The 19,800-nt window shown below is 41.5% G+C and overlaps 1 protein-coding gene across 1 annotated transcript; it reads right to left on the reverse strand.

Moving 5' to 3' along the window:
- Nucleotides 1-14,142: 14,142 nt before the first annotated feature.
- LOC125362231 (olfactory receptor 10V1) lies at nt 14,143-15,072 on the reverse strand. The gene has a single exon (XM_048360956.1). It carries the CDS (start codon nt 15,070-15,072, stop codon nt 14,143-14,145), a length of 930 nt encoding a protein of 309 aa, XP_048216913.1.
- Between the last annotated feature and the right edge of the window lie 4,728 nt (nt 15,073-19,800).

The following is a 19,800-nucleotide window of genomic DNA, read 5'->3' on the forward strand; positions in this document are numbered from 1 at the left end:
CAGCCTTGTGACGGTCACACGCCGTGCGCTCGCGGGTCCCGGGCGTGGGAGAACTGCGGGATTCTTGGGTTTTTGGTTTTTTTTTAATTTATTTCCTTTCTTCGACGTCCGGCACTGCTGTCCGTGGTACCTGGGGGGGTCTTCGCCTTAGGCTCCTGGGAAGGCGGGAGAATGTACAGATTTACATGCATGATATGTTAGCTAGGAGATATATGTGCACCGTGAGATACACCGTGTAGCACCAATCGACACGTCGCATATGTATGTGATCACGGACGTAGTGCACGGTTCTGCCCGGGGACCCGACGCCCGCAGAGTCGGCGGCCGTCCCGGCCGTGATTTACGAGCCTCGAAGCCGGGGCCCGGTGCCCAGCCCCGGGTTCTGTGGTTGTTTTTAGCCGAAGGCGCGTTCCGGGAGGTGTGAGCACGGTGGTATTTTTAGGTGCCTGGGCGCCCGAGGCCAGGAGAGCCCGGAATGACTGGAGAGGGAGGCCCGGGCGGGGCCCAGGGTCACCCCACCTCGAGGGTCAAGCCCGGGAAGGACTTTGTCTCTACACCCGGGTTCCAGGAATTCTGGAACATCTCCTTGTCCTCCTAGGCCGGTTTGACACCCCCTCCCCTCCCCTCCTCTCCCCGGTCCCCATCTCTCCCCCCTCCTCCCTCCTCTCCTCTCCCTCTTTCCTCCCCCGCCCTTTTAACATGTACCAGAAGAAACTGTTCTTTAATTTTCTTACACTTGATTACCTTTAGTTGTACAAAGGGATTGCCATTCAACATGTCAGTTGAAGTACAACGCATCGCGATCAGTATCACCTCCCCCCTTAAAAAAAAATTATCCCCGTTCCCGCTTCCTCTCAACCCTCCCCCACCCCCTCAATTTTCCTAGTTTCATAGCAAGATGCATTGAATATTGAGACTGTATTCTTCCCCTCCCCACCTCCAAGAAGTTCTCCTTGCGAGTTCCACTCCCCCTTCTCTCCCAGTGTCTGAAAAATGCAGCCTCGCCTAGGAATGGCATACTGTAAATTCCTCACGTGTTAGCACGAGGGCATTCATCAGAGCTTGCGTAGTGGAAACACTGAGATTTGAAAATAGAAACTGGATGGCAAAGCAGTGGTTTGTCCACCGGTAATGAGACTTTGGATAGGTCTCCAGGCCTTAGTGTCTTTGTAAAAGTGGGTGTAATTACATCTGCCTCGTGGAATAGAGTGATTCAGAGATATGCATCTGTTGCTAATTATGGCAATAATGATTGAAAGCTGCTTTATATGGATTATCTCATTGAATCATTCCTTACACTCACTCAGAGAGCTAGGCACTAATACTTTCTCCAGCTTATAGAGGAGGAACCTGAGGGTTAGACACCTTAAGTAGTTTGCCTCAAGCCAATGGCAAATGCAAAGTTGGCAGGTGAAACTTTCTAAAACCCAATCTCTTGATCACAGTGGTTACCAAATAACAAAAGCTAATAATTGCAGGGCTCAGTCTTAAGCTTTAAAGAAGTGGAGCAGGTCAGGGTTAATTGTTTTTCAAGTCCATGTGCAAGGCAAGAAATGTCAGGTACTGGGTAGCAGCCACAACTGTTTTATTTTTTTATTTTTTTGCTAGTCCTGGGGCTTGGACTGGGCCTGAGCACTGTCCCTGAGAGCTTCTTTTTGCTCAAGGCTAGCACTCTACCTCTTGAGCCACAGCACCACTTCCAGCTTTTTCTGTTTAAGTGGTGCTGAGGAATAGAACCCAGGGCTTTGTGCATGCTAGGCAAGCTCTCTACTGCTAAGCTACATTCCCAGCCCGCGGCCTCAACTTATTAACTCTCTACCGCTAAGCTACATTCCCAGCCCGCGGCCTCAACTTATTAACCGTCACCAAAGTCTTAAAGCCCTGTAGACCAGGAGCTGACAAACCATGGCCCATGGTGCATCTGGCCCAGCCATCTATTTTTATAAGACAGTTACATTCACTGTCATTTATTTACGCATTGTGTTTGGTTGCTATGTACTAAGTTACTTTTGTATCTCTGTGACCCAAGTACCTTAGAGAATGTAAAAGAAGGAAAGATGTGTTTTAACTTACAGTTTCAGAGGGTTCAATCCTGTGTGGTCTTGTGCTTGGGCAGAATTTCGTGGGGAGGAGGGGGAACGAGGGAGGACAGTGCAGTGGAGTTAGCTCTTCGCTTCAAAGACAACTAAAAGCAGAGCAAAAAGTAAATGAGGTAAGATGAGGGAGAGCAATAAATAGCCCACGAGGCCACACCCTCCATGACGTACTTCCTCCCACCAGGCCCCGCCTTTGGACATTTTCCCACCTCTTTTCTTAATCTTTAATTTTTTTTAAATCTTTAATTTTTATGATGCTGGTCCTAGGGCTTGAAGTCAGGGCCTGGGTGCTGCCCCTGAGCTTTTTTGCTCAAGCCACAGCTCCACTTCCAACTTATTTTTGGTGGCCAATAGGAGGTAGAAGTCGCATAGACTTTTGTGCCTGGGCTGACTTTGAACTGTGATCCTCAGATCTCTGTCCCCTGAGTAGTAGGATTCCAGGCATGCATAGCTCTTTTCCACCTTCTAATGAATCCTGCATCCATTGATTAGGTTAGTGCCCTATCTAATTATCTCTGGAAATCCCTTACAGATGTTCCTAGAGGGGTGTGTTGCTTATCTCCTAAATGTTTCTTAATTTTCAATGTGACAAGATGTCCTCAGGTGTTACAAAGACAAGAGTTGAGTAAATACAAATTAGTAGCTTGCTGAGTGTGAGAGATACTTAGTATTTGGCCTTATCAAAGGAAGAAATGGCCCAACCCTGGTGTTGCCTATCATATTTTCTGATTATTATGTTAGAAGTAAGCAGTAGAATATATACATAGAGTGTGATTGTATTATGGGATGAATGGGAGAGGAATGGGGGAAAAATTCATTGCAACCAGGTGTGACAGGGAATTTCAGACCAGTTGATCAATAAGGAATTGGGAAGAGAGAAAGACAAGATAATAGGGTTATTCTGATTATATATACTATATACTATATTATATAGTATATATAATTATGATTATATATTATAATTATGATTATATATATATATATATGGTCAGGTATTTCTTTCTACTCAGGAGGCTGAGATCTGAGGATCTCAGTTCAAAGCCAGCCCAGGGAAGTCTGTGAGATTCTCATCTCCAATTTACAACCAAAAAGGTGAAGTGAAGCAGAGTTCTAGCTTTGGAGCAAAAAAGAAAAAAAAAAAAAAGCTCAGGGACAGCATCCAGGCCCTGAGTTCAAGCCCAAGTACCTGCTCACGCGTGCGTGTGCGTGCACGTGCACACACACAGTACAAGCACATCTGAAATACTGTGCTGAGGTTCTTTACTATAATTAACAATACACTTAAAAGCAATGTATGACAGGAAAGTATAACAGGAGTGGAGAAGATGAATGACGATGAATATAGTTGAGGTAGTTTCTGGATGTGTGGAAAAATAGAAGAATAAAACCTGTTAAAATGGTTTTTGAAATAGGGAGAGAAGTAAGAGAGAGTTATAGAGGGAGTGAGTTTATTAGGATACATTGTATGCATGTTGGAAATGTCACAATCAGTCCTGCCCTGTGTGATTCATGTATGCTAATAATCATTTAAAAAACAATCCCATATTTTTCAGACATTGAAAAAGCCATTCAATTTATGGACTATTTAAGAAAACAATGGAAAGTAGAAAATATTTGGGACTGAATGTTCGAGATGTTAATGTATCAAGACTGAGACAGGGCTGGGAATGTGGCCTAGCAGTAGAGTGCTTGCCTAGCATGCACAAAGCCCTGAGTTCAGTTCCTCAGCACCACATATATAGAAAAAGCTGGAAGTGTGCTGTGGTTCAAGAGGTAGAGTGCTAGCTTTGCGCAAAAAGAAGCTCAGGGACAGTGCTCAGGCCCTGAGTCCAAGCTCCAGGACTGGGAAAAAAAGAAAGACTAATATAATACATCTAGAGCAGTTTAAATAAGAAAGCATGAGATCCTGACTATAAAGGAATTATAAGACAGGCACTGATGGCTCACACCTGTCATCTTAGCTACTCAGGAGTTTGAGATCTGCTGATTGAGGTTTGAAACCAGCTCAGGCAGGAAATTACATGAGACTTTTATCTACAATTAATCACAGAAAAAGTCAGAAGTAGAGCTGTGACTCAAGTGGTAGAATGCTAGCTTTGAATACAGAAACTCAGTGATCGCACCCTAAGCCCAGAGTTCAAATCCCAGGACTGGCAAAAAACTGCAAAAAAACCCAAAATGATTAATAAACCCAAAGTATAAGGAATTAATGCAGAACAAAAATGAAAGAAATATGAAACAAAGCATAATAGGCAGGGTAAATCATATTTCCTGTTGTATAATGTTTTATGAGGAAGGTTGAGAACTCTTTTTCTAATATCAGAAGACTGGCACTTTTCTGTCAGAATGACATTGCCCTGTTCGTAAGGAAATGGAAGGACTTGGAAAAAATTACACTAAGTGAAGTGAGCCAGACCCAAAGAAACATGGACTCTATGGTCTCCCTCATAGGGAATAATTAGCACAGGTTTAGGCAAGTCATAGCAGAGGATCACAAGCCCAATAGCTATACCCTTACGAACACATAAGATGATGCTAAGTGAAATGAACTCCATGTTATGGAAACGATTGTTATATCACTGTTGTAACTACTTTCAACGTGCCATATGTAACTGTAGCCTCTATTATCGATGATGTTCTTGTATCACCTTCCTGTGGTTGTACCCGCACTATCTCTGTATCTTATCTGAGTACATTGGAAACCGTGTATACTGGTATTAGAACTAGGTAACTGAAAGGGAATACCAAAATCGAGAGACACAGGGTAAAAAAGAAAAATGACTACAAAAGCAATACTTGCAAAACTGTTCGGTGTAAATGAACTGAACACCTCATGGGGGGAAAGGGAAAGGGGGAGGAGGGAGGGAGGAATGAGGGACGAGGTAACAAACAGTACAAGAAATGTATCCAATGCCTAACGTATGAAACTGTAACCTCTGTGTACATTAGTTTGACAATAACAATTAAAAAAATAATAAAATTCATAAGCACTAAAAAAAAAAAGAAGACTGGCACTTTAAAATTGTGGCGGGGGTATGTGTCAAGGGAAGGTTGATGAATGAAGAGAGGTAGGGGGAAATGCAGTCATAATATTCCAACTATATGCTGCTGCTTTTCCTTGTCTGCTCTCCCCAATTGGAAACCATCAACCATAGGTTCTGACTACACATTTCTTCTTGTTTGTTTTTCCAAGTTGTAGTGAAAAGCACATGTGCCATGGTTCAAGTGGTAGAGAGCCTGCCTAACATGCATGAGGCTTTGAGTTCAAAACTTAGTACTGCCAAAACAAACAAGCAAAATCAAACTTCCACAGAGTCGATGAAAAACCACTCTGGTGATGGTTGATTGTCAGTTTGACTGGATTAAGAAGCACCTAGGAGATTAGCAAAGTACACTTACAGGAATATCCATGAGGGCATTTCCAGAGACAATTAGACCTACCCTCAGCCTTTTTTTTTTTTTTTTTTTTTTTGGTCCTGGGCATCTTGGACCATAATCCTCATACTTAGGCTTCCTACACAGCTGGAATAACAGGTGTGTGTCAACATACCCAGCCGTTTTGTTGTTAAGATGCGGGGCTGGAGGAAGGGTAGGATTGCCTACATCTTTTGCCAGGGCTGACCTTGAACCCCAATCATCCTGCTGTCTTCCTCCAGTGTAGCTGAGATTACAGACATGAGTCACTGTGCCTGGCCTGCTTCACAGCTTCTTGTTTCCTCTTTTGACGCAGCTCCATAGTCTTGCCGAGTTCACTCAATGAGACAAACAAATCTTGGTTACTTGCTCATGATTTATTGAAAGTGAAAGAACAATATTTTAATTTGGGGAAAATTTTATTTTGAGGGGCTGGGGATATAGCCTAGTGGCAAGAGTGCCTGCCTCGGATACACGAGGCCCTAGGTTCGATTCCCCAGCACCACATATACAGAAAACGGCCAGAAGCGGCGCTGTGGCTCAAGTGGCAGAGTGCTAGCCTTGAGCAGGAAGAAGCCAGGGACAGTGCTCAGGCCCTGAGTCCAAGGCCCAGGACTGGCCAAAAAAACAAAACAAAACAAAAATTTATTTTGAGAAAATATTATTTATATTAAACATTTTCCAGGTATTTAATATGTATTTCTGAAGAATCAGTGGTGTGGGCTGGGAATGCTTGCCTAGCATGCACTGGGTTTGATTCCTCAGCAGAATAAACTTTCTGTTTATATGGATAAAAGGGAAAAGCTGGAAGTGGCACTGTGGCTCAAGTAGTAGAGTTCTAGCTTTGAGCAAAAGAAGCTCAGGGACAGTGCCCAGGCCCAGAGTTCAAGCCTCAGGATTGGCGTGCACGTGTGTGCATGCACGTGCACACACACACACATACACACACAGAATCTGTGATGTTAACAGGGTGAGAATGTATTATGTAAGTCATGCATATGACTTAAGTAGTTCTTTAGATATGAGTTGAGTTCTAATGTATGGACAATTAGTTTTGTTTTGCTGCTGTAACAAATTTCAATAATATTAGTGTCTGAAAGTATCAAAGATTTATTCTCTTCTAATACCAGAGGTGAGAAGTCTAAAATGGATTGTAGTACTATCTTCTCCTGGGTTTTTGTTGTTGATGTTAGCTTCTAAGATAGCTTGTTGTCCTATCCTCCATTCTCAAAGCTCATCATCTCCCCACCCCCCATATCACCTGTGTCACATTTTTTCTTTCCCACTCTTCTGAAAAAGCCAGGTGCTCCTGGGTCCCATCTGTAGTCCTAGCTACCAGGAGGCTGAGATCTGAAGATAGCAATTTGAAGCCAGCCTGGACAGAAAAGTCTCAAGACTTAGCGCTAGTTAACCAGCAAACTGCTGGATTGTAAGTGGGGCTTAAGTGGTGGAGTACCAGGTATGGGTGAAAAAGCTTGAGTAAAAGGCTTGGAGTTTAAGCCTCAGTACTAGCACAAAAGGAAAAAAAATCCCATGAAAGCTGGATGTGGACACATAATGTCTATGATTCGTGCATTCAGGAGTCTGAGATAAGAGGATCATGAATTCCAGGTCATCCTAGCCTATAGAATAAAGCTCTGTTTAAAACAGCAACAGCAACAGCAACAACTACATCTACAACCAACCAAACAAAAAGGATAACATTAGGTGCATTGGAGTAATCCAAGATAAGCTTCCTTTTTCAAGATCCTTACTTAAATCATGTCTTCAAAATCCCTCTATAATGTAAGGTAACATATTATATTTGTAAGTCCTGGGAACTCATAAGTTCAAGGACATCTTTGGGAGCTATTTTTCAGCCTACCACTTGTGGTATGTAATGAATCATTGGGATTTTAGTTAAGAAAATTTTTTGGTAGTGTATAATGAAAAAAATTCTGAAGTTTCAAAAATGGAAGCTGTGGCTTGGTGAACTACCTCGACAGACTAGAAGGATAACAGCAAAGGAGTGAGAAAACCAACAGATCCATCCCGCACAGAGCCATAGGAGAGGCGGCTCGGGCTTGGCGGTAGGAATGTAGTATAGAGACTCCCTCCTGCGTGATTTGGTTGTCATTTTGAGGTCAGGAATATAGTGGTTTTCCAGGACAGGTCATGGCATTGGAAGATAAGTGTGAAAAGTAATGTTGTCTCAATCTATGGAAAATAATAGAATAAAAATAAAAATGGAGTTTACAATTAGCAATATAAAAAATAAAGTGTCTTTTTATTTTGCTAACAGAAATAACAGTGTTTGTAACTATTAGACTGCAATATCCTAGATAAAAATAGGTCCAAAGTCTTCAATAAAAGAAGTGAGCTAGACCCAAAGAAACATAGGCTCTATCATTTCCCTCATTGGTAATAATTAGTACATGTCTAGGATAGTCCTAGCAGAAGATCACAATAGCTCAATATCTATGTACACATGAACATATAAGATAATGTATATGTTTTTTTTTTTTTTTTGGCCAGTCCTGGGGCTTGGACTCAGGGCCTGAGCACTGTCCTTGGCTTCTTTTTGCTCAAGGCTAGCACTCTGCCACTTGAGTCATAGCGCCACTTCTGGCCATTTTCTGTATATGTGGTGCTGGGGAATTGAACCCAGGGCCTCATGTATATGAGGCAGGCACTCTTGCCACTAGGCCATATCTCTAGCCCCATATAAGATAATGTTAAGGAAAATGAACTCCAAGTTATGGAAATAAGTGGTTTATGGTTGTTAGGTCCAATGTACCATGTAAAATTATGCCATTTTCTTTTGTCTTTCTTCCCCATGGTTTTACCCCTGATGTCACTGTGACTGATTTTGGTACCCTGGGTACTGTATATACGTTTATTGGAAGTAGAGAAGGGAAGGGGAACATCAAAATGGAGAGACAAAGGGTAAAAGGTGAACCAGTGAAACAGCAAAACTTACACAACTATATGCTGTAAACCAACTATACAACTCGGGGGCAGGGGGCAGTGAGGGAATTTGGGGAGGGGGGAAGGAGGGAGAAAAATCAGGGAGGAGGTAACAAGTTTGATAAGAAATGAACTCACTGCCTTACATATGAAACTAACCCCTCTGTATATCACTTTGACAATAAATAAATCAATTTAAGAAAGAGTGACAATGTTGACTAAACAGCATATTAAAAAGGATCATACCAGGCTGGGGATATGGCCTAGTGGCAAGAGAGCTTGCCTCGTATACATGAGGCCCTGAGTTCAATTCCCCAGCACCACATATACAGAAAATGGCCAGAAGTGGCGCTGTGGCTCAAGTGGCAAAGTGCTAGCCTTGAGCAAAAGGAAGTCAGGGACAGTGCTCAGGCCCTGAGTGCAAGCCCCAGGACTGGCCAAAAAAAAAAAAAAAAAAAGGATTATACCTCAAGATCAAGTGGAATTTATTTCTGGGATGCTAATATGGCTAAAATACAAACATGATATAATATCACATCACATTCACAGAATCAAGAAATAAAACTATGTGTTACCAGGGTTGGAAATATGGCCTAGTGGTAAAGTGCTTGTCTCCTATACATGAAGCCATGGGTTCGATTCCTCAGCACCACATATATAGAAAAAGCTAGAAGAGGCACTGTGGCTCAAGTGGTAGCGTGCTAGCCTTGAGCAAAAAGAAGCCAGGGACAGTGTTCAGGCCGAGTTCAAGCCCCAGGACTGGCAAAAAACAAAGCAAAACAAAAAACTATAAGATACCGTGATAGTTACAAGAACATCATTTGCATCTTCATAAGCATCTCATGAATTTAAAAAATTATTAGTAAACAAGATATAAAAGAAATTACCTCAATAAAGTCCAGTATATTAGAATACAATGCCCAGAAAGAAATCAAAATTTTGAGTGCTGGTGACTCATGCTTATAAATCTGAGATGCTCAGGAGGCTGAGATCTGAGGATCATAGTTCAAAGCCAGCCCGGGCAGGAAAGTCCTGAGACTCTTATCTCCAATAAACTACTTTGAAAAAGCCAGATGGGGTGCTGTGGCTCAAGTGGTAAGTGCTAGCAAAAGAAGTTCAGGGACAGTGCCCAGGCCCCGAGTTCAGGTCCTAAGACTGGCAAAAAAAAAAATTTGGTCAACTAATATTTGAAAGTAGCATAAATGTTATATAATGGGGGAAAGATATCCTCAATAAATGCTTTTGGGAAAATATCCTGACACTAACCAGTCGTCTCTAGCTACCATTCCTCTCATGAACTTACAGGTCACTTGCCGTTTTGGAGATGCCAAGGATTTTAAGAGATATGTGACACGCTTGGGAGATATCTGTCCGTCTGTCTGTCTGTCTGTATGTGTAGCTTCTTATTATAAATTATAATGTCAGTTATCGTTTACAAGTTCTCTCTTCCCAAATCCCAATGATTAAAAAAAGTATGGAGGAACCAAGCACCAGTGGCTCATGCCTGCAATCCTAGCTAATCAGAAGCTGAGATGTGAGGATTGTTGTTCAAAGCCAGCCTGAGTAAGAAAGTCTCTGAGACTCTTATCAACAATTAATCATTAAAAAAGCCAGTAGAGCTGTGACTAAGTGGTAGTGTTCAAGAATAGTGCTTAGGCCTTTCAAGCCTCAGGACTGTCACACACACACACACACACACACACACACACACACCCCACAAAAGAGAACAGAGAGTACTAAAATATTTGGAAATTAAAAAAGTATGTCCCACTAAAAATGATAAAACAGATAAAATAATTTTTAATAGTGTAATTTTTTATAATTTTATATAATTTTTTTTTTTTTTTTGGCCAGTCCTGGGCCTTGGACTCAGGGCCTGAGCACTGTCCCTGGCTTCTTCCCGCTCAAGGCTAGCACTCTGCCACTTGAGCCACAGAGCCGCTTCTGGCCGTTTTCTGTATATGTGGTGCTGGGAAATCGAACCTAGGGCCTCGTGTATCCGAGGCAGGCACTCTTGCCACTAGGCTATATCCCCAGCCCCTAATTTTTTAATAGTATAATAATTTTTTATAGTATAGAGGCTTGACCAGGTCCTATGGGTAACTGGAATGTTAAGATGGATTGGACTTATTGAAAAGAATAAGACCCTTTGATTTGATTTCCCAACTATCTATTTTCTACCTGTTTCCAGTACTGAAAATTAATCACTGAGTCCTATGCACAAACACATTATTCACACAGAAAATTCAGCAATAAGTGGCAGCTACATGGGACAAAATGTATTGGAGTAACTATAAGAAACAATGATCCAGTGTCCAAAGTGGAAACAACTGGTAACTAATTGAAGAATTGTATCGACAGTCACCATTCTGGTGAAAGTTCCAACTATATTTGTTACTATTGTGTTCATTTTTTTAAAAGGAGGGCCTAAGAAAAAAAGGAGGGGAAAAGAAAAGAAGGAGGGAAAAATGGAAGGAAGGAGAAGGAACCATTGTTTTTCTTAGAGTCCAAAGAGATTACATATGCTTTTTCAATACTACATATATTAATTTCTAAAAACAAAAAATAGAAGAGAATGAAGTCAAGATAAGGAGCACAGTAGCAAAAGTGAGAGGACAGAAAGAGAGTGTGTGTATGTGTGTGTGTGTGTGAGAGAGAGAGAGAGAGAGAGAGAAAGAGAAACAGGCAGAGATATTTTCCAAGTGTAACACTTTTGTTGTGACATTCCACTTATGCTCCATCCAGGAACTTATTTGTCACCCAGGGGCTAGTTTGTCACCTGAAAAGCTGGAAGGTATTTCATCATCTAGTCAATTCTTAATCTTTGAAATGGTTGTTGTTGTTCCTGCTGCTGCTGTTTGGTTGGGTGGGTTTACAAGTCAGGTATATTTCTTTTTGGACAATGTGTTGTTGTTTTGTTTGTTTATTTGTTTTGCAGTCCTGGAGTTTGAACCAAGGGCCTGGGCCCTGTTCTTGAGCTTCTTTTGTTCAAGACTAGTGCTCTACCACTTGAGGCACAGCTCCAATTCTGGTAATACTTTGGGGGATGAGGGTAATTTATTTATTTGTTTTTGAGGGTAGTTTACTGGAGAGAAGAGTCTCACAGACTTTCCTGCCCCTGCTGTCTTTGAATACCAATCTTCACATCTCAGCCTCCTGAGTATAGAGGATTACAGGCATAAGCCACTGGCACTTAGCTTTTTGGGAGGTGTTATAAGATTGTCTTCACCTACCTGCAGCTCAGAACTGAGACCAGGAGTTCATAAACCATGTTTCCAGTTGGCTTTCCCTGTTCTCTTCTATCCCAAATCTTCCCGGTACTTTTCTGTTCTCTGGGAGTTTAGTTAAAAAGCAGAGGTGCCCATAACTGTGCCCAGGCAGCAAGAAGAAAGAAGACAGAATAACTTAGCAGGGGATTCCCCTCTATTTCAGAACAACAGGTCCTATGGTTGAAGAAAGTGTCCCTCTTTCCTGCTGCTATTGTCACACCAAGAGCTGCTATTTGAGACTGAGTGGCTGGTTTCCCCTGGATCCCTCTCTATTCATGTCAGTGTTCACTTGAGACTTTAAGAACACCTTTAGTCCCAGTCTAGGGAAAGCAGGAAAGAAAAGAGGTAAAACCATGTTCCAAATCAGTCATTCTTTGAAGTCTAGCCTTCTTCCCCCAAATTGCCTGCTAATATTACTAATAGTTATATTACTAATCTTACTTTCCCGTGTCCTCAAATCAGTGCTCCAAGATTTGGATCTAGGCTTTATGACTGCATTCAGTGCAGGACAAGAGAGAGGTTCCTGTGTCATTTTACCTGCAGCCACAATCAATCCAGCTATTTGTCTTAACAGAACGAACATTTTTCTTTTGTGTTATACTCCAAGGTCCCACTAAATAAAGCTTCTTTGATCCCTCCTAAAAGTCCTGTATCTCGAGAGACTTCTCAAAAGAACCGAGAAAGGCAAATAAACACATGACAAAACAAATCAAGACAACTTTGACATTCCATCTCACCCCAGTTAGATTAGTCAACATCAAGCATTTGAACAACAGCAAATGCTGGCTGGGATATGGGGGAAAGGAACTTGATTACACTGTTGGTGGGAATGTAAACTAGTATAGACACTCTGGAAGGAGGTTTGGAGGTTCCTAAAAAAAAACTAAACACAGAATTTCCCTATGATCCAGCTATACCACTCTTGGGCACCTACCCGATGTCTATAGTGAAGACACTTCCATGTTCACTGCTGCACTATTCACAATAGCCAAGTATGGAAACAGCCCAGGTGTCCTATAATAGATGAGTGGTTCAAAAATATGGTACACATACACAATGAAATTTTATTCATCCATTAGAAAGAATAACATTATGTATCCCTTAGAAAGAATAATATTATGTCATTTGCAAGGAAATAGATGGACCTAGAACAAATCATTTTATTTTTATTCTATTTATTATTATTGCTAGTTCCCATAGGTTGGAGTTGGCCAATGTTCAGAACATAATTTATGACCTTTGAAAGAGCACTGGAAGGAAAAGAACTTTGGAATCTCTAGTGCAGTCCTGCTTTTTCAGAAATAAGAACACTGGATCTACAAGAGCCCAATAGCTATACCCTTATGAACACATAAGGTGATGGTAAGTGAAATGAACTCCATGTTATGGAAACAACTGTTATGTCACTGTTGTAATTACTTTCAATATGCCATGTGAAACCATAGCTTCTATTGTTGATGATCCTCTTGTATCCCCTTCCTGTGGTTGTACCCGCACTATCACTCTATCTTATCTGAGTACATTGGAAACCATGTATACTGGTATTAGAACTAGGAAAATGAAAGGGAATACCAAAATCGAGAGGCACAGGATAAAAAGACAAACGACTACAATAGCAATACTTGCAAAACTGTTTGGTGTAAATCAACTGAACAACTCATGGGGGGGAAAGGGAAAGGGGGAGGGGGGGAATATGGGAGGAGGTAACAAACAGTACAAGAAATGTATCCAATGCCTAACGTATGAAACTGTAACCTCTCTGTACATCAGTTTGACAATAAAAATGAAAAAAAAAAGAACACTGGATCTTAGGTAGATGAGGAGACTTGCCTATAGTTACATACAGTCCCATCAGCAGATCAAGCCCTGAATCAGGAGGAAGGAGTTGTGTGAAGGGAGTTCAGACTTTAGATTTCTAAACACATGTATTCTTATCCTGGATATACCTATGTAGGCCACTTGAGTTTTCTGAAAATTTAAGATATGACTGTGTGTTAAGTGAGATATTCCATAAAAAGTACTCAGTATTCTGTAGCTACTCAATAAATTATGACATACCTCTCTTCACTCATACCCAGAATATTATCTTGTCTTCTGTGATATAGCTTTATTTTCAAAAAGTAGTATTAATTTCTTCTGGCAGTTTCACAACATCAGGCCACATACCTCAGCTTGCTAAGGATATTCCTGGCTTATGCATGTCTAATAATAATAATAATAATAATAATAATAATAATAATATTTTTTGGGTCTCACCAAGTAGCCCAGACTGGCCTTGAATTCATGATCCTCTTACTTCCAAGTTCTGGGATTACAGGCATGTACCACCATGCCTGGCTTCAGGGTAATTATTAACTAACATCATTACCTTTTACCCAGAGGTGCCTTGATTTAAATAAGTCATGGAAGCATCCTACCTAGAACTTTCTCAGCGTCTTCTTCAGAGCATCCTTCAGTTCCTTGTTTCTCATACTATAGATCAGAGGGTTTAAAATGGGGGTGATGAAAGTGTAGACCACAGATACCATCCTGCCCATCTCAGGAGAGTAGCTGGAACTGGGAGACAAATATATGAAGCTGGTACAGCCGTACTGCAGGAGGACCACGAGGAGGTGAGAGGAACAGGTGGAGAATGCCCGCTGGCGCCCTTCTGCCGACCGCATCCGCAGCAGGGCTGCGATGATGAAGACGTAGGAGATGGAGATGAGCGCCAGTGGGATGCTCAGGACGATGAAGCTGATGATGTACAGGGCCATCCTGTGAACCCGAGTGTCCGCACAGGCCAGCCGCATGACCGCGGGCATGTCGCAGTAGAAGTGGTAGATCTCATTGTTGTGGCAGAATGGGAGGTGGAAGATTAAAACGGTCAGCGGCAGGGACAGCAGGAAGCCCAGCAGCAGCGACCCTCCCATCAGCTGCACACACAGGGACCAGCTCATGATGAGCGCGTACCTCAGAGGGTAGCAGATGGCGACGAACCGGTCATAAGCCATGACCGCGAGCAGGACACAATCAGCCCCACCCAAGAAGACGAAGAAAAACATTTGGGTGCCGCAGCCCGCGATCGTCACGGGGGTTTTGCCCATGGAAAGAAGATTTGCCAGGGCCAGGGGAGCAATGGAAGAGGTGTAGAAGAGTTCCAGAACGGCCAGATTGGCTAGGAAGAAGTACATGGGGGTGTGGAGGGAGTCGTTGATGTAGACAATGGCAGCGATCGTGGCGTTCCCCCCGAGGCTGGTCAGGTACATGGCTAGAAAGGCCACGAAAATCGTCGCCTGGACCTCAGGGTCGGGGGAGAATGGGCGGAAGAAGAATTGTATCCTGGTAGTTTTATTGATTCCTTCCATGAGGAGGGTACTGGACCGAGGGAAAGAAAAGACCACATGGGTCTCGCAGCACCTCTCATTTAGTATGATGCTTTCCCAATTTCTCCATTCAATGCATGAGAGCTTCCTGAGCTACCACAGCACTGATAAACACATCTTCATTTTATACAAATTCTTACATAATGTTACGTGTATTTGCTCACTTCCCAATCTTCCCTTGCCTACACACCAAGTACCTGAATGGTCAGAACTTGGATGATACTGACTTTCAGCATCTATCATTCCTTGCTATCAGGAACTGATATAAAGTATTTATATTATACAAAGCATTTGTATACTATATATATAAATTATTTATATATTATAGTCTCAAAAGTATCGCTGAACAAATGGGTGGATACAGTCTAGCCGAAGTTTAAAGTTAAAAAATGGATAAAGTGCTGGGCACTGGTGGCTCACATCTGTAATCCTAGCTAATCAGGAGGCTGGGATGTGAGGATCATGGTTCAAAGCCAGCCTCCATGAGACTCATATCTCCAATTAGCCACTCAAAAACTGGAAGTGGAGCTGTGGCTCAAAGTACCAGAGCATTAGCCGTGAGCAAATGAGCTCAGGGACAGTGCCCAGACCCTGAGTTCAAGTCCCATGACCAACACCCCCCCCCCAAAGAATAAAGTATCCTCTGCAAACCCTTATAGACTTATTTTGTAGTCCAGTTCTGCCTTTTGTAGTCCGATTTCTAGTAGGAGACCCAATTATTCCTGCTACATACCCCCATGGCCTACTCATTCGCCTTTCAACCAAGGCTTTCTTCTTGCTTCTTATACTTTTACTCTTCTTCCAAATATAGTCTCCTATCTTTTGCCTAACCTAAACCTAAACCCATTTTTCCAATTCTAGGATATGCTTTTTCTTGAAATCTTCGCAAGCTACACAAGCTTAAACCTCTGGGTTTTTTTGTTTGTTTGTTTGAAATTCAATGCTGCTCATACTGTTATTTTAGAGTTCTTAAGACATCTTTCTTGGGATTAATATGTCTCGTCACCAGTTATATTTTGGTTCTCCCAAGATAGGGGCTAAGTTGCTGAGGACAGGGATTATTCTCATGCCAAACTGTCATTTCTTTTGTGGTAAGCATCAGACATACAGAAAATATGCTTCGTTATGCATTGGATCGTGTAATCCATAAAATTATTTAGTGGAGTGGTAGGGGGTATGGATTGGACTGGAGTACATTATGTGTATACAGGTAAATATCACCCTTTGTACAACTAATATATACCAATAAAAATGGAAAAGGAAGAACAATGCCATTCCAAAACCACTTTGGTAGGGATGTGTAATCATCCACCCCACTTCAAAGAGGAAGACAAACAGACTTCAAGGGGTTTGGAAGGTCTCTGCAATCACATAATCAGACAGCAGAAGCATCAGGATTTGAACAGTGTGATGACAGAACACTTCTATTTAAACTCCTGCTCTATACTTACTATCTCCTATGTCTCTTTGTTATATGACTGACTGTAGTTCAGCCCTAGATAGTGAGCTCTAGGGGGTCTATTGGAAAAAGAACATCTAAGTTCTCAGACAAAAAGTATTAGGGAGCAGTATTCCAGACCTGAGATACATAATCATAATTAAGACAGGGTACAGTCAAGACTGGCATATCTACTAAATGCTGCCCTTCCCAATACAGCAAAAATCACTCTATTCTTTTTCCCCATAAGGAACAGGAGGAGAGAGAAAGGGGCTGAGGAGAAAGGGGTGGGGAGAGCCAGACTCTCCATTTTTCCTTAGTAAGACATATAAAATAAAAACAAAGAGAACGTAGAATCCTCTCTGGGATAGAAACTCAAGTCTTATTTGTTGCCCCAAGAGTTTTCGTTAGGTAGCTATAACTTTAAACTCTTGCCTTCTGGTGGTTAAGCATTGAATCCCAAAACGAGGACAGTAGCTTGACTGAACCAAACCTGGATAGTCAATAAAAAAATGAATCACTCAATTACTAAGGACTCCAGAGATGAAAGAAAAACCCCAGTGGTACCTTCTTTTTGTATTCTTTTCAGCCTTGTTAGGCTCAGAAAGTCCACTCCCCCCCCCCCAACCCCCCGGGAATGAGTTTACTTACTCTTCTCAAAGGAATTGTGTTTCAGTAGAGTGCATGACTACCATTTTATGATAAGGTCTAGAAAAGAGTAGGAGAAATCAACCACGAAGAAAGCACTACACACAAATCTATAATGATCATTGTAGTGTTAGTCTATAACTACTGTCTTAATGTCTTTTCACGTATTGTCTTGTGGTCTTCCCCCCCGCCCCACACATGCTAACAAAGTAAAGAAGATATAATTTAGACTATCTGGGACCTTTGTAAACTATGGAGCTAGATACAATCTTTGGAAGATGGTCTAGAAGGTTCAGATACATCCCTGGGTTGACAGAATGTTGAGCCAAATGGCAGGCATGATGGAAATAGCTACACACTTTGATGACTTCATTCTTTATAATCTCAGGATAATAAGTGGTTATTTGTATCTGTAGATGCTTTTTAAACTAAGGGTAGATATAAACGTAGAAAGCTGTGTCTTTGTGAGCAAGTGAGGTTCCAGGATGAACATGGCACAGTGACTTTAAGGATCAGTTTTAACTTGAGCAATTGGGAGCAATAGCTTTACATCATGGAATTTGTGTAAACGAGGAGGGAAAATTTGCATGAATTTTTGGAGGGATAAAAAAACATAAGAAACAGTTTTCTCGTGCATGATCATTAAGTCCTTAGGAATGTCAACTGTCTTGTAGTAACTAGAGCACTTAAATTAAAAAAAAAAAACAGTTTTAGATGTGTTGATTTAGACCATAGATTGGCTATTACCCAATGGGAAAACACAATTCCCTAGAGTTCCCAAGTTCAACATCTCAACTGGAAACATTTCCTCCCTTATTATTCCAAAGAAAACAACTAATGTTGTAGCCAATTTCTTCTAAACTAGGTAGAAGGTAGAGAAAAACTCCCAGAAGGACTTCTCTGTACTTTTTTTCTTTTTTTTTTTACAAATGTTTTTGGAAACACAGTTCATCATCTCTTGAAAGTGTTTCCATCATGCAACCAAGATCAAGTTTCCCCAAGTTCACTGCCCTTCATATTATCCCGGTACCAGTTGGCTAATGGCCATAGAAGTCAGAACAGGTATCACAAATGCCCACATAGTCAGACCTCTGTTAGGTCCCCTGAGTCTCTTCCAAAGGAAGTACTTGATTTGGTCTAAGGTTACAGAAGTGGACCAATTTCAAAGTCAGTTACATACAGAAGGTACTGTAGCCAGAGGTGACAGCCACACCATCTACTCTATGAGATGAAGGCTGTCAGCCTTGTTTCCCTTATTTTGATTCCGGTATTTTGATTTGGTTACAAAGGCATCCTCCAACCCCAACTTGGTCACTTTCTCCTAATATAGATTTATAAGCAACATTTAATGACAGCGAGAAAAATGTAAGGAACTTTAGGAGAGTGTAAAGTTAAACTTGCCTCTTTGGTTATACAACCAGGTGTTAGGGTGGTGTGTGTATGTGTGTGTGTGTGTGTGTGTGTGTGTGTGTGTTACACAGCCATGACACTATATACCACAGAAATTTGGGGAGAAAAATGCTTCCAGGAAAGCAGGCTATAGTGAAATTAAATATTGTATGTTTGAATTCCAGCTTTGTCACTTATTTTGTAGTCCTGCGAGGTCATTTTCCTCTTTTAAGTCCCTATTTGCTCAGATGAATACCCTACTACTTTATAAGATCATTGTGAGGTACAAATTAAATAACATCCTGGCCCATCTCAAAGTATGTAGATTGATCAGTTCCTTTATTCTTTTTTCTGAGACATGGCAAGTCCATCTAACACTTTTTGGAAGAGATAGTCTTTCATATTTAATACTATTACTAGTTACGTTCACCACTTTATGCTTGAGAAAGTGAAGCGCTACTCCACTTAAGTACTTAGAAAACTTGTTACAGCTAACAGATAGTCTATACAAAAAACATCTTGACTTTAGGCATGTTTTCATGGCTTCATTGACTTACCTGGTATAATTGTTAGCATAAATTTGGGTTCATCTGAAGAAGAGAATAGAATCTTAATCTGGGAGGGTTTCAATTGTTGAGATGAGCAGAGCAGAAAGGAAAAAGTTGAGTCACTCATAGGGCAAAGCTCTGCTTGGAGTGGAGGGCTTTGTGGCCCTGGCCATTCACATACTGACAGAAGCAGAATCAGGGAAGATCTGTTGGAACTTGCTCAAAGAACAGGTTCCAACAGCACATGTGTTTAAACAAGAACCATTTTGTTCTTGTGAGGCATTTTTGGACAACAGTTATATATATATATATATGTATATATATACACATATATATGTCTAATGAGCTTCTACTGTAGTTTCTCAATGAAATGCCTATGAGGTGGATCAAGCCTGTAATCTAAGCTACTCAGGAAGCTGAGATCTGGGGATCTTGGTTCAAAGCCAGCCTTGGCAGGAAAGTCCCCGTGAGACTCTTTCCAATGAACCACCAGAAAACTGGAAGTGGCACTGTGGCTCAAAGTAGAGTGGTAGCTTTGAGTGAAAGAGCTCAGGACAGTGGCCTGGCCCTGAGTTCAAGCCCCAGGACCAATAACAACAACAAAAAGGAGAGCCAAAGTAGGATCCTTCAATGCTACCATGTTGAATCATATGACTTTTATTTCTGAAGACTAACAATGGCTGCATG

This window comes from Perognathus longimembris, chromosome 13, assembly GCF_023159225.1.
Source record: "Perognathus longimembris pacificus isolate PPM17 chromosome 13, ASM2315922v1, whole genome shotgun sequence".
In the NCBI taxonomy this organism is placed as follows: domain Eukaryota; kingdom Metazoa; phylum Chordata; class Mammalia; order Rodentia; family Heteromyidae; genus Perognathus; species Perognathus longimembris.

What these genes read in the sequence shown, in the direction of transcription:
- LOC125362231 (XM_048360956.1), bottom strand. Translation starts at nt 15,072, where the DNA reads ATGGAAGGAATCAATAAAACTACCAGGATACAATTCTTCTTCCGCCCA.